Consider the following 12,654-nt stretch of genomic DNA (forward strand, 5'->3'; position numbering starts at 1 on the left):
AAGGACGAGACAATCAAACACACATATAACAAAAATAAAAATTTATTTTTATACAAAAACAATTATTTAATGTACGCAATCACCCCGCAAGCTATGGGTTTCCCCGAATCGCCATTAACCAAACTCTCGGCCGTTCCCCCTCTCCCCAGATCATCGGGATTCCCCGAAATGACAATCGAACGGCCCACAATTCCCCTAGGACCCCCCATTAGGGACAACAACGGATCGGCGATGTTAAACTCCACACTGCCATCTTCCTCCACTTCTATGTTCCCCAAGTCGCCAACATGGCGGACGGGGTCCGACGGGCCGCCATGTTGGAGCTAATCAAGTTGGCAAAGAAAAAATCAAACGCTAAGCACACTTCCTAATTTAATGTATTTCTATACGTTTTTTTTGAATAAGCAAAATAAGCTCTAATAGTTTTTGACTTATGTCAATTTTTTCTTGTTTTTAAAAATATATTACTACTTCGTATTTAGATTATCTTACTTGGCAACACTGTTACTTCCAACTTACCAGGTAGGGGTTGAAATGGGGGCCCAGCTTGTCGCACCCTTGTCTCAAATCCCCCGACTGGTGAATGTGGAGGCCGTGTTTGCCGGGGGGCAGGTCCGTTAAGTTCCCCCTGACTAAAATGGGGCCATTTGGGGGGTGTCTTTGGAAAAAGACGATTTCACCCTTTGCTGCACTTTCACCCTCCCCTTGGATCAAGGCAACTGCGCTTGCCGCCCTTAAATCCTACCCAAAAAAAATTTCATTTAAACATTCAGTGTCATAAAGCTTACAAAAGTGTAAGGTTCGGCGTAAACTTCGTAGAGGTCGCTTTGGTAGTTTTCGACTCCGGGGTACATTTTGATGATTAGGGGGCGGTTTCCGAGTCCGGGGACTTGGTAGAGGGCGTTACGGACGGCCAAAGTTTGCATTGAGGCGCTTTGGACGTTCTTAATTGTCACAAGTGTGCACAAAAACACTACCGATTTGAACATTTTCGAGGCGAGGGATCAAATGAAGAGAGGAAGAAACAAGCGAATTATAAATACCGATTTAATGACACATGAGTGTTGTTTTAGCGTAAACAAGCAATAAAGCATTGACCAGTAATGAGAAACACAAGGTAAAAAATGTGCGGATTAAATTGAATTAAATTCATTGTAATTAACGGAAAAAATGTCAAGTGCTGAAAGACACTAATTAGGGGGAAAATGATGCATATTGCACATCCTTGAACGACAATCAAGCCAATTAAAGGTTCTAATTGGTGTGGTATTATTTTTTTCAAGGATACGGACAAATCAAATCTCGCCCGAAAATAGTACAATTATTAAAAAGTGATTAGCTGATGGGATGATTACGTCAATTAAATCAGAAAAGACAAAGACTTGATCAAGGATAAATAACGATTTAATCATCGGAAAACGATTACCAAAAAATTTCTAGTAAATAAATAAATTACGATTTTTTGCAATTGCTTGACGATTAGTAGTATTCATGAATTGTAAATGATGATAGAAATGCAAATTGTTGGTGTATTGGTAATTAATTACTCACTTATTGCTTCTTAGAAAACAATAATTTTTTGCTACTGTAATTTATTTTACTGAATTAAGTTGGCAACAATGTTCTCCAGTGTTGCCAATTTAATTCGGCCATTTCAATTGGGGTTTAGGAGTTCTATATTTTATTTCAAACACGGGAAACGTGAAAAACAATTATTTTAGACTATTTTTTTTTAATTTTTGTTCAAGGTTTAGGACAGACAGAACAAATAATGATTCATTTCTTTTTTTAATCATCAATAAAATAATTCAAAATACTTACATCTTGCAGGATCTCTAGTTAGTAATAATAACTCATAATCTTCAGTGCATAAATGTGAAATTTTCGAAAACAAAAATATTTAGCTCTTCGTATTTTTTACTACTTACATTATTATTTTTAAAAACAATCACATCTATTATTTTTTTATCTATTTCTTTATGTTTGTTCTCGACTGATAACAATATTATTTACTCTCTAGTAAATATTTATATCATTTTAGAAAATAATATGTTCTCAGAAATATCACAATAGCAAATAAATGGCATGTCCTAAACATCACAAAATGCTACAAAATAAATAAATCAGTCAGTGATTGCCAAATTTTTCGAAATAACATTAGTTTTCACATCAAAATGAGGCTTAAACACTCAAAAAAGCTAAAATTCACATCATTGTTTGTTTAATTTGGACATTTTTTTATTTATCTTTACGATAGTTTGCAAATTTTTTTGTATCTGGCTGAAAAGGGAGTCAAACAATCGAAAAATATTGAAAAATTTTAATGTTGACCCAATTTTTTCAGTCAGTTTTTAGCGAAATTTTCGAAAAAAAAAAAGATTTTGCGGAATGGTTTTTGAGGAATTTTCACTCAAAACGAACTAAATCGGATAAAAAGGAATAGAATTATAACATCAGTTTTTATAATTTGGTGATTTTTCAATCCGCTGTAGAAAAATTTTGTTTCAAAAAGTAATTAAATCGAGTGAAAAACAATAAAATTACGGTAATTTTGATCCATTTTATTTTTTTTATTGAAAATTGGGAGGAAAATACATTTATTCATTCTAATTTTTCTAAGATTCGACTTAATCTTTTCACAATTTTGCTTAACATTTTATTAATTTTCCAAAAAATTATCCTAATGCTCCTATTTATTCATTATTTTTAATACTAGCGTGTTTTTCTACTTTTTTCATGTTTGTGATGATCTTGTATGTATTTATTCCGACAGAATTTTTTATTACGTGTTATGACAAACAAAAAATAAGGCTGCGCCTAACGAGATTTTTTCTAACAAATCTAATCTCTTTCAGACAAATCAGATTATTTTTGACGATATTTTTTTGCTCAAAAACCATTAAATTCCACACATTCTTGCTATTTTCGGTCATACTTAAAGAAATCTTGCACAATAAAGTGTCTAAATTGTTTCCTCTCAACTGATAGCAATCTAACTATTGTCTGCTCTAAAAAACTTACAAACATCATCATTTTCGGAATTGTCCTCGAAAAGATCAAGATTGCAACCAAATGACTGACAAACGTCGCAAAAAATGTCAAAATAGGAACAATCACGTGTCCATCTAAATTCCAAGTATGTAAAACTCAGGTAAAACCCCGCCATTAATTAGCAATTTTTATTTCCTGCAATTGGTAGAAATGTTTTGTCCCATGCTAAAAAACCCCTGCGCCCCTCCACCAACCTCCCCCAAGTGCCCACCCCCCAAAACGCACTACTTCTTCGTCGAACGAACACCAACTGAGGGTAAACCACCCCCCAAAAAAATCAAATACAAGTGATACTTACAGCCCCCAAAAAACGCTCAAACTCGCACCCCCGAAGTGCCAGCAAGTCGTCAAACGGCAGCAGAAAATGTTGCGCCTGCGGCTCCAAAAACGCATCGTCCGATTCAAAAATAATCAAAAATAAGAGCAACAACAAACGGAGTGCCACTCCGGCAAGAAATGTTGTTCCAATGTTGTTGTATTAAGTGTTGTGTTAATTTGTTAGTTCCAGAACAATAAGGAAAGTAATAATAATAATAAAGGGAGCAAAATCGACCCTGACAGTGTCAAGCAATTAAAACAAGACCTGAAAACTATCAAGGATCAGTTGACGATTTTGACCCAAAATCGGGACGAAGCTTTAAACCTGACAAACGAATTGGAAGTTCGCTACAAAAGTTTGCTCGAAAAAAGCCAACGACAGGAGCGTGAAATTGAAGAACTGACTCAGAAAAATGTGACTTTGGAGTCGAAATGCCAAAGTTTGGGCAAATCGCAGAGCAAGTCGGATTTAAACGAACTGAACGCTCTTTTCAGAGAACTAGTCGATAAGTCAAAAATCATGGAAGAAAGCAAAAACAAAGTGTGCCGTTGTATCAAAGAAAAAAGTCACGAGTACCAAGAAATGGCCAACTCGACCAAAGAACTATCCAAAGTGATAGCAGAAAGAGACGCAAAATACGCCACCTTGATGAAAAACTACCAAAAAACGCGCGAAAACGAGACCAAACTGAAGGAGTTTAACCAGAGATTGGTTAAAACGGTGGAAGAGCTTGAAAGTCAGTTACACCAAGCTATGATGGAGATTGAAGCCTCGCACCAGGTACGCTCCTTTGTGCAAACTCTGACCTCTCAAAGACCCCGTTTAGGAGGCTTCTGCCCTTGCACAAAAATACCAACACGAACTGAACGAAACAAGTAAAACTTTCACCGAAGAAATGCAACAGAAAGCGAAAGAAATGGCCGATTTGAATTCGGTTATTTTGGAACTTAAAACGAGAGTTTCGCAGACTGCGGGAATGGAAACTAAGTTTGTGCAGTTGTTACAGCAATACAAAAGTGTGAATGAGAAATTGAAGTCGGCACAGGATTTGTGCCAATGCAGGTAATGGACGGCTTCAAAAATGTCCAATTCTTAAAACTATTTGTACAAAATTACAACTCTTGAGTTTTTTATCGAATTGTGTTTCCTCTCGACTGATAATGATCTTAATTGCTGTCTACTCTTGAAAAGGCGCAAATATTTACTACAGAAAGTGAATAACAGACAAATCAAAGCTTCAAAATTTGTCAAAATAATTGATTTCTTAGTCAAAAGTAGCGAAATTTTTCGAAAGATTATACCTAGACATAAAAAAAACGGAAATTCGATCGAAAAAAATAATTTTGTTATCGACTTAACTCGAAAATTTTTTGCCTGTTATAGCGATTTTTTACGAAAAAACTGCTTCCTAAACCTGCTCAAAAGTTTGAAAACTATAACAAATAACCCCAATTTAATGAAATTTTGAGGTTTTTCGGGTTATTTTTGACAAAATTTAACTCAAAAACAAATTATATCAAGGCAAAATATCATTAATTCTGACTTCTTAGTGAATATTTTTTTTATTTCTTGTACTTTGACAATATTATCTAGGACAATAGATAAGTTTCTGAGCGAAATTTTGTGAAAGAACTTTGGCTTAGATACTAACAGAAGCGACATTTATCGTAATTTTTGCCGAAATCTGGTCAATTTTCGGTTAGTTTCTGAAGAAAATTACAAAACAATTGCGTTTCTGGCTGAAAAAAACGCTCAAACAATCGAAAATGAAATAATAATGAAATTATTGACTTAATTCAGCAATTTTTCATCTGTTGTGTAGCGAAATAAAAAATGCTTCCAAAACCTACTTTAAAGACTTTTTTGAACTGAATTATTGAGTGAAATTGAATAAAATAACATCATTTTCGATTTAATTTGTTGATATTTCAATAAACACAGTAGCAAAAGTAAAAAAACCTTTGCTTTTATCTTAAAAAAGGGCTTGAACACCAAAAAAGCGAAATTTAACATTTGGTCTATTTTCAGTTAATTTTACCAAATTAAACAATTATATTTCTAGCAAAAATAATGTGCATGTGTTCGCAATTTTTCGATTTTTCGAGGAAAATTTCCAGAAAAAATGAACTAAATCTAGTGAAACAATAAAATAAGACCAATTTTAATTATTAAGTTTGAAGTACAGCGAAATTTTTCGAGGAGAATTATTGGTTCTCATTTCAAACAGAAAGGACTAAGACAAGCAAAAAAGTTAAATTTAACATCATTTTTGACCGAATTTGGTTAATTTTTCGCGTGTTTATTGTGTTTGTGGTTGAAAAACAAACTTAAACAATCGAAAAAGGCAAAAATAATGGAATTACCTTGACGATTTTTCAGTCAGTTCGTAGCGAAATTTTTCAAAATTTGCTTCCAAACCTTGCCAAAAAAAGCTTAAAAAGACATAATTTTTGACCAAATTCAATAGAGTTGATGATTTTTCAGTCAGCAGTAGCGAAATTTTTCGAAAAAAACTTGAAAAAACATACCCAAAAAAGCGAAATTTAACGAACCAATTTGTTTTTAAATGCCCACAATCAAATTAAGAAAAAAAAATATAAGAAAAAAAATTTCAAAAACTTTGAAATTTGAGTAAAAATCGGGTTAAATTTTTATGATTTTTTTGCGATAATAAACGGACTTGGACATTTTTGTGGTGGTTAGGCGAGCTATGTGACTAATTAGTGACAGAACTGACGAACTAGAAATGCAGAAGAAGAAAGAGAAGAACCTGGTCTGCGAACTAGTCGATTTGAGGCAAACCGTTGCAGATTTGTCGCGCTGTAAGTGTGACGACGGTGCAAATTTGGCCGATTTGCGCGGTACAAACGACGAAAAAGAGAAGATTATTCAGTACCAAAGGGCCGAACTGGCGTCAAAAGACAAACAAATCGACCTATTATTGAAGAATGAAGACCGAATGAAGAACAAATTGGTGCAACTGCAGGAAAAACTAGTCGAGATGAAGATGTCGACAAATAATCATCATCAAAGCAAAGTGTTGTGTGGTGACGTTTGTTCGGCAAATCTGACGCAAGAACTTCAAGAGATAATGTAAAAAAAATCCCACTTTTTTTTGAATTTTTATTGTGGTTTCCAGTACGGCTCTGTACGAGGAAATCGAGAAGGGTTTGTCGAAGGATGAGCAAATTTTGTCGCAAAATCGCGAAATTTGCAACTTGCAGTGCACCCTTAATACGAAAGAAAAAGCATTGATTTATGCTTGTAATCAGCTAAAAATACTTCGAGACCAATTTCAGGCGACCTTAAATGAAAAACGGACATTGGCTGAGCAGTTACAGGTGAGTATTAGAATTGCGTGTCGATTATAAGGTCAAAGGTGACGCTATCTTGATGAGAAATCTACATTTTTTCAAAGGAAAATTATTTGCAACGGCTGAAAAGTTGCTCATAAAAAAGCCACATCAAGTGAACAGACAAAAAACTATTTCGACGTAATTTGGTGATGTTTTAGTTAGTTTTAGCATATTTTTTTGACAAAAATGTGCCCAAACAGTGGGGAAATGCAAAAGTTTAACACCATTTTTAGTATAATTTTGTCAATTTTCGACATGTTTTTAGCAAATTTTTGGAAAATAATTGTGTTTTTGGCCGAAAAACGATCTTAAAGGATCGAAAAAGGCACTAATAATATATTTTTCGACTTAATTTGTTGATTATTCGGTCTGTTCAAGTTTTTTGTTTTAAAAACGTGGTTAAAAAAACATCACTTGTAACAAAATTTTGCTGTTTTTTTTTTGTCGAAATTTCGTTCAAGAACGAGCTAAATGAAGTGGAACAAGCAAAATAAAATAAAGTTTAAAATAAAAAATAAATAAAATAAAGACTGTATTTCTTTCAGTGTTAGCAACATTTTTGAAGACACTTTTTGTTTATACCCCATACACAGATGTTTAAATTTAATATAATTTTTGGCAAAATTTGTTAAATTTTTGGTTCGTACTGTACTTAATTTAGTGAATTTTCAAACGTTTTTATCACAATTTTTCTAAAAAAAACTTGAAAAAAACACGACAAATATAAAATTATCCAGCGGTGACAACCTTATTTTAGGAATTTATTTAATTATAAAACTGAAATTGGACACAGAACGGCTATTTTTTGCAGGACGTGACGGTGGAGAGCACCTTCGAGGACTCCAGCGACCCAAATGCCGAAGAATGTAGTTGTGCTAGTTGTTGATTTGTTTAATAAAGTTTCAAACGTCAATTTTGACTTTTCTGTCCAAAATTTCCGTAAAAATGCGCTTACAAGCGCACAACTCCGACTTCCTCCAGCCTTTGAACGAGCTCAACACCAAACTACTCGAACTCGAGTTGACCGAAAGCTCGTCTCACTGCTGCACTTGCAAGCTCAAGTTCCCAATGCAAGCCACCAAGTCCCAGACCGACTACATCGAGCGCTACGTCCACCAATCCGTGCGCAAAACCTCCAGCTACTACTCCAGCGCGCCCAAGAAACCAGTCACCAAGACGAAAAAATGCAAAACCAAGTACCACTCCCGAATGGTGGCTTCCGACCCCCAAATCGCCAAAACGCGCGATCTGGAGCTGAAATCTGGCTGTTTGAGGCAACTGGAGAAGGACCTGGCCTTCGTCAAGGACCAGTTCTTGTGCGACTTGAACAAGAACAAGAGCTTCATCACCAGCGTGATCAAGGAGCTGCAGCTGAGTTATCAGAACCTCCTCCAGAGGAACGAGGAGCAAGAGCGCGAAATCGAATTGTTGAAAACGGAAAATCGCATCCTTTCCGTGAATCTCGACCACGACTCGTGCGATTCGGTGCGACTTTTGGCCTGTTTACGCGAGGAAAATTCAAGCTCGTGCGAGTTACCGCCGCCTCTGGTTGACCAAATTGAGGAAATGCGGGAAAAGTACGAGGAAATTGCCACACGCCAGGACGAGATCGAGTCGAAATTGAAGACTTTTGAGGAGAAGCCCCCGGTGATTTTGTGCCCCCAGGCGATCACGATCAACCAGTCGGTGTACACCGTTGGGAATCCCACAAATTTCGACGACTTGATGTGATTATAAAAAAATTGTGTAGTCCCTTCACTTGGGTTATTTTTAGCCAAACGCTTTATGATGAAATAAATAAGGCTTGGACGCAGAATCAGGAGATTCAAGACAGGTACAAGGATCTTTGTTTGCAGGAAAAGCAATCGCAGATTGATGGCGAACTCCAAGGTCACACTGATGTAAGTTGTGCGATTGTTGGGTGTTTTTTTTTTGAGGTTTTTGCAGGTTTTTTGCCCCTATTGCTCAGGTGTACACGATATTCAGAGTGATTACGAACTCGAATGTGTTTGTGAACCGTGTGAAGAATAACCTAGTTGTTGACCCAAATTGGGGCCATTTTTAATCGCTATAGCGCCTTATAATTAAGGCTAAGTTAGGGGAAGTCCCTAATGCCTTTGAATTAAGGTGACTTTTATCACCTTATGAACAATTAAAATAACTTTTTGAGTTTGATCGTGTGCTTTATTTTTCATTTGACACAAAAGTGCCAAAATATTTTTTTTCTAGGGCAAAGGGATCAATAAAAAACTTTTTATTCTCGATTTTTTTATTATTATATACAGTTTCTTCTACAACAATCACTCAATTTTTTCATCGCTTCTATGACAGACCCTTTGATGCTTGGACAAATTGCCCATTGTCGTATACTGCTTGCCGCACTCATCACACGTCAACTTAACACTCCGTCCACTGTGCTTAACAAACACATGTCTGTCCAAGCTCGACTTGTCCCTGTACCCCAGGGGACACTGCGTGCAAAAAAACTCGCGTTCCTTATTCTGGTGCCTCCGGATGTGCTTCTCAAGCGTCGCTTTCAGCGGGAACTTCACCCCACATATCAGACACACATAATTGCGCTCACGGACGTGCAACAACATGTTGTGGGTCTTCAAAGTGCCCCGATCTGCAAATTTATTATTTATTTGGCGCTTAAATTTTAAAGTTCGTGATTGATCGCGGATACAGTCGGCGATTATCGTAACCAATCACAGGTAGGGGTCGGTGTCACGTGACACGTTTTGACAATTTTCAAAAGTCAAATTTTTACCTGTGAAAGCCTTGCCGCACTTTTCGCAAATGTGCCCCCTTGGGTTGGTGTGGATGCGCCTATGTTTCACCAAAACGGTCCTCCGCTTAAACGCCTTGTTGCAGTAGTTGCAAACGTGGCGTTTTTCGGGGCAATGCACCTCGAGGTGGTCCTTCAAGTAGGACTTTTTCGTAAAACCGACACCACAAATATCACAAACATTCTTCTTATGTGTCTCCAAATGTTGCTGGTAGGGCTCCCCCGACTCAAAAATCTCGCCACAAATCTTGCATTTGTACTCACTTGGAGTCTTCTCTGACGTGATTTTGAGGAGCGAAACCTCGGAAATCTCGTCAAAGTCGATCACTGTGATGTTATGCGTAAACACCAAGTGCGACTGAACGGCGTTTTTGTCCGGGAAGGACTCGCCACATTCGGGGCACGTGAACGTGTCCACTTCTTCGAACTGGGGCTCTGGGGGGGCTGCGCTTTCCTCCACTTTGATTGTTATGACGTCGGGCTCGTCTTGGGGCTCGTTCTCGCTCAACTGCGACTCGCAACTGGCCAAAAGGGCCCGGATTTGACTCTCGTTCTCCTCGTAGATGGTTTTGAGGTTATAAAAATCAACGATGATTGTGGAGCAGTTCTGGCAAATGTAGGGGGACAAACCATCGTCTTTGTCAACCTAAACAGCCAGTTGCACCAAAAATGAGCAAAACGCAAGGGTTTTACCTCGAATTTTGTCGTATTTGCCAGAATATCGCGCAAAGTGATGCCTTGGTCAAACGCGTCGAAAAGGTTGTGCATCTGCTCGTCGGCGCTCAGACACACCCGGCACTTATTATAAACGTTAAATTCCATCCCGGAATGATTATTTACACCTTTAAACCACTTTTCTGGAAGATTTTTAGGTTGACATTTGGAAATGTCACGAATGACACAAGTTGTGCACAAGCGCACACTCAATCGTGACATTTGAGGTTATGTAACCATGTTAAAAAACCTCAAAAAAGTGGGTTTAAAGCCACTAATACTCAAACCTTATCGCACAACCGCCCCCGTAAGTGGTTCCCACCTTCAAATTGCGTAATCACTTATTACCAAATTTTGTTTTTAGGCCTTGACTCGTGACATAACCTCAAGGTGCCTACCCCCTTGTTATATCACCCTTTAATTCCGTTTTTTTAGTAAACGGAGCGAGCAGCCCCACCCTGTCTTCCTCGAAAAGTCGGTCGAGGACCCGGTGATTGTCGTGTCCGAAACCGACGATGTGGACCTGATCGGGCCCCCAGACCCCCTCTCGAACCTGCGCCCCATTATAAGAAAGTGTCTCCGGGACGAGACGCCCCTCCAGCGCCAGTTGAGACAAATGCAAGACGCCACCCAGTCATGGAACCACGATTTTTGGGCCAAACACAATACAAATTTTATTAAAGTTAGTTCATTAATTTTAAGGTCGCATTTAATTGGGGGTTTCAGAAGCGGCAAGAGTTTGTACAGTTGAGGCAAAGTCAAGGCGAGGCGAGACAACTAACGGCCGAAGAAATGAGCGACTTTTACAAAAGTTTTCTCGACCAAAACTGGGAGACTCATCTAAATTACAACTTGGAGTGGTATAGACGCAATTTTGTGCTGCTTTTCCTAGCGTTTCGTGTGAGTTTAGAGAAAAATTTAGCCAAGTTTAGTTGAATAAAGTAATCTAGTCGCAAGCTGTCATTGCGTCATTTTTCAAAATGTCGCCTTTTTTCCTCGCGTTTTTTGCGTTTATTTCGCCGATTTCGTCACAAATTGTTAATTTGGACGTGCGGTCAAGTGTCGAGTTACACAATCAGTTAGTGCACGAACTCAATGAGGTGGTCTTTGTTAATAGGGGCCCCCCGACCCAAAGCTACACTTACGCTATCGAAGGGGGGTCCCACTCTGTCTATTTCACGGACGAAAGGGGCAAAAGCCTCGATTTTGAGAGCACGATCAAAGGTTTGAGGATCAAGCTTGACGAGACGGTTCTAACCGGTGAAAAATTCAAACTTTTTGCGAAAATTATCCACGCCAATGCGATACTCCCAATGACACGAACGCGCAAATTTGACCAAGACCAAGTGGTGAAATACGATGCCAACGTTCGGTTTTTCTCACTTTACGGGACCGAAAATTTCACAAGGAGATACAATTTGTTGAATAATTCACTGTTAGAATACACAGTTGAACCGAATTTGGTGGCAAACGACCACCTCGTGTACAGTTTTACCAGTCTGGGTCCCCGTGAAAGGGCCCCCTTGGTGCTAGTGTTCGTCAATAACGACCCCTTTTTAATTGTGCGCTCCCTGGAGAGGACCATTGATGTGAACCATTTCGGAAAAATCACAATTGAGGATCGAGTCACGCTTGAAAATAATGGTAGTTTTGGGTGGGCCCCCTTGATTGTCGATTAATTGTGAATTGCAGGTGCGGCGCTCACGGGGCCCTATCATTTTGTGCCCCAAATTCGGGGCAAAGCCTCGACGGGTTGGCTCTACACGCACTTGCCGGCGTCAGCCGAAAACGTGGAATTTTTCGACGATTTGGGCAACTGTTCCGAGACACGTGTCTATAATTACGGGACTTATAAAACGCTGAAGTTCAAGACAAGGTACCCCCTTCTCGGAGGCTGGAAAACGACGTATAATCTGCGGTATGACGTTCCCACGTATGAGTATTTGTTCGTTTTGGGGGATTTTTTCAAGTTGCAAATGCGGGCTGTTGATTATGTTATTAATGATAAGGTGGTCGAGAATGCAGTTGTTAGGGTTTTTTTGCCAGAGGGTTCGAGGGTTGATAATGTGGCATTGCCGCCTCAGATTGGTTTAATGGGTGAGGAGTTGGGGTGTTTGGGTTCGTTGTGTGTTTATGGACGGCCGATTGTTGTTCTTAATGGAACGGATTTGTTCGATAATTATGTTCAAAATCTCGAAATTGAGTATTTTTTGAGGCCTTTGTTCCTGTTAAAGGCGCCGATTTTGATCACTGCCTACTTGGAGGTTGGGTTTGTTGCCGTTTTGGGCGCACTTCGCTATTTCACACACTTGTAATTAATTTAATAAAAGTTTTTTGGATAAAATTAAATTTTAAAAGAGTTTTTATATTTCGAGGGCTGTCGTACTAGACACCCGAAAACTTTGGTTGTGCAAATAAAAACACTA

General features: G+C 38.3%; 5 protein-coding genes across 7 annotated transcripts; 3 read left to right on the forward strand and 2 right to left on the reverse strand.

The window, feature by feature from the left end:
• Nucleotides 1–26: 26 nt before the first annotated feature.
• On the reverse strand, nucleotides 27–1,091 carry LOC660957 (superoxide dismutase [Cu-Zn]). The gene is made up of 3 exons (XM_967151.4): nucleotides 789–1,091; nucleotides 520–741; nucleotides 27–323 (listed from the first exon to the last, which is right to left on the reverse strand). The coding sequence occupies exons 1-3, from the start codon at nucleotides 987–989 to the stop codon at nucleotides 63–65; spliced, it is 684 nt and encodes a 227-aa protein (XP_972244.1). The 5' UTR covers nucleotides 990–1,091; the 3' UTR covers nucleotides 27–62.
• A 1,703-nt stretch (nucleotides 1,092–2,794) lies between these two features.
• LOC103314342 (putative leucine-rich repeat-containing protein DDB_G0290503) lies at nucleotides 2,795–7,639 on the forward strand. Of its 3 annotated transcripts, none has more exons than XM_015983628.2 (8): nucleotides 2,795–3,136; nucleotides 3,200–3,307; nucleotides 3,352–3,509; nucleotides 3,560–4,150; nucleotides 4,197–4,432; nucleotides 6,095–6,463; nucleotides 6,510–6,711; nucleotides 7,538–7,639. In XM_015983628.2, exons 2-8 carry the CDS (start codon nucleotides 3,202–3,204, stop codon nucleotides 7,610–7,612), a joined length of 1,737 nt encoding a protein of 578 aa, XP_015839114.1. In that variant the 5' UTR covers nucleotides 2,795–3,136; nucleotides 3,200–3,201; the 3' UTR covers nucleotides 7,613–7,639. The 3 variants fall into 3 exon arrangements, with proteins under 3 accessions (XP_015839114.1, XP_015839112.1, XP_015839115.1); XM_015983626.2 differs by having other exon boundaries at nucleotides 2,797–3,151; XM_015983629.2 differs by having other exon boundaries at nucleotides 2,808–3,151; nucleotides 6,101–6,463.
• Nucleotides 7,640–8,977: 1,338 nt separating this feature from the next.
• On the reverse strand, nucleotides 8,978–10,450 carry LOC661121 (zinc finger protein 714). Its single transcript, XM_967303.4, has 3 exons — nucleotides 10,208–10,450; nucleotides 9,497–10,160; nucleotides 8,978–9,352 (listed from the first exon to the last, which is right to left on the reverse strand). Exons 1-3 carry the CDS (start codon nucleotides 10,448–10,450, stop codon nucleotides 9,027–9,029), a joined length of 1,233 nt encoding a protein of 410 aa, XP_972396.4. The 3' UTR covers nucleotides 8,978–9,026.
• On the forward strand, nucleotides 10,403–11,184 carry LOC661231 (COA8 family protein CG14806, mitochondrial). The gene is made up of 4 exons (XM_008200199.3): nucleotides 10,403–10,535; nucleotides 10,593–10,618; nucleotides 10,664–10,910; nucleotides 10,955–11,184. The coding sequence occupies exons 1-4, from the start codon at nucleotides 10,467–10,469 to the stop codon at nucleotides 11,162–11,164; spliced, it is 552 nt and encodes a 183-aa protein (XP_008198421.1). The 5' UTR covers nucleotides 10,403–10,466; the 3' UTR covers nucleotides 11,165–11,184.
• A 24-nt stretch (nucleotides 11,185–11,208) lies between these two features.
• LOC103314356 (dolichyl-diphosphooligosaccharide--protein glycosyltransferase subunit 1) lies at nucleotides 11,209–12,577 on the forward strand. The gene is made up of 2 exons (XM_008200201.3): nucleotides 11,209–11,872; nucleotides 11,921–12,577. The coding sequence occupies exons 1-2, from the start codon at nucleotides 11,209–11,211 to the stop codon at nucleotides 12,541–12,543; spliced, it is 1,287 nt and encodes a 428-aa protein (XP_008198423.1). The 3' UTR covers nucleotides 12,544–12,577.
• Nucleotides 12,578–12,654: the final 77 nt, after the last annotated feature.

The sequence above is a fragment of the Tribolium castaneum genome, chromosome 2 (assembly GCF_031307605.1).
Source record: "Tribolium castaneum strain GA2 chromosome 2, icTriCast1.1, whole genome shotgun sequence".
In the NCBI taxonomy this organism is placed as follows: Eukaryota; Metazoa; Arthropoda; class Insecta; order Coleoptera; family Tenebrionidae; genus Tribolium; species Tribolium castaneum.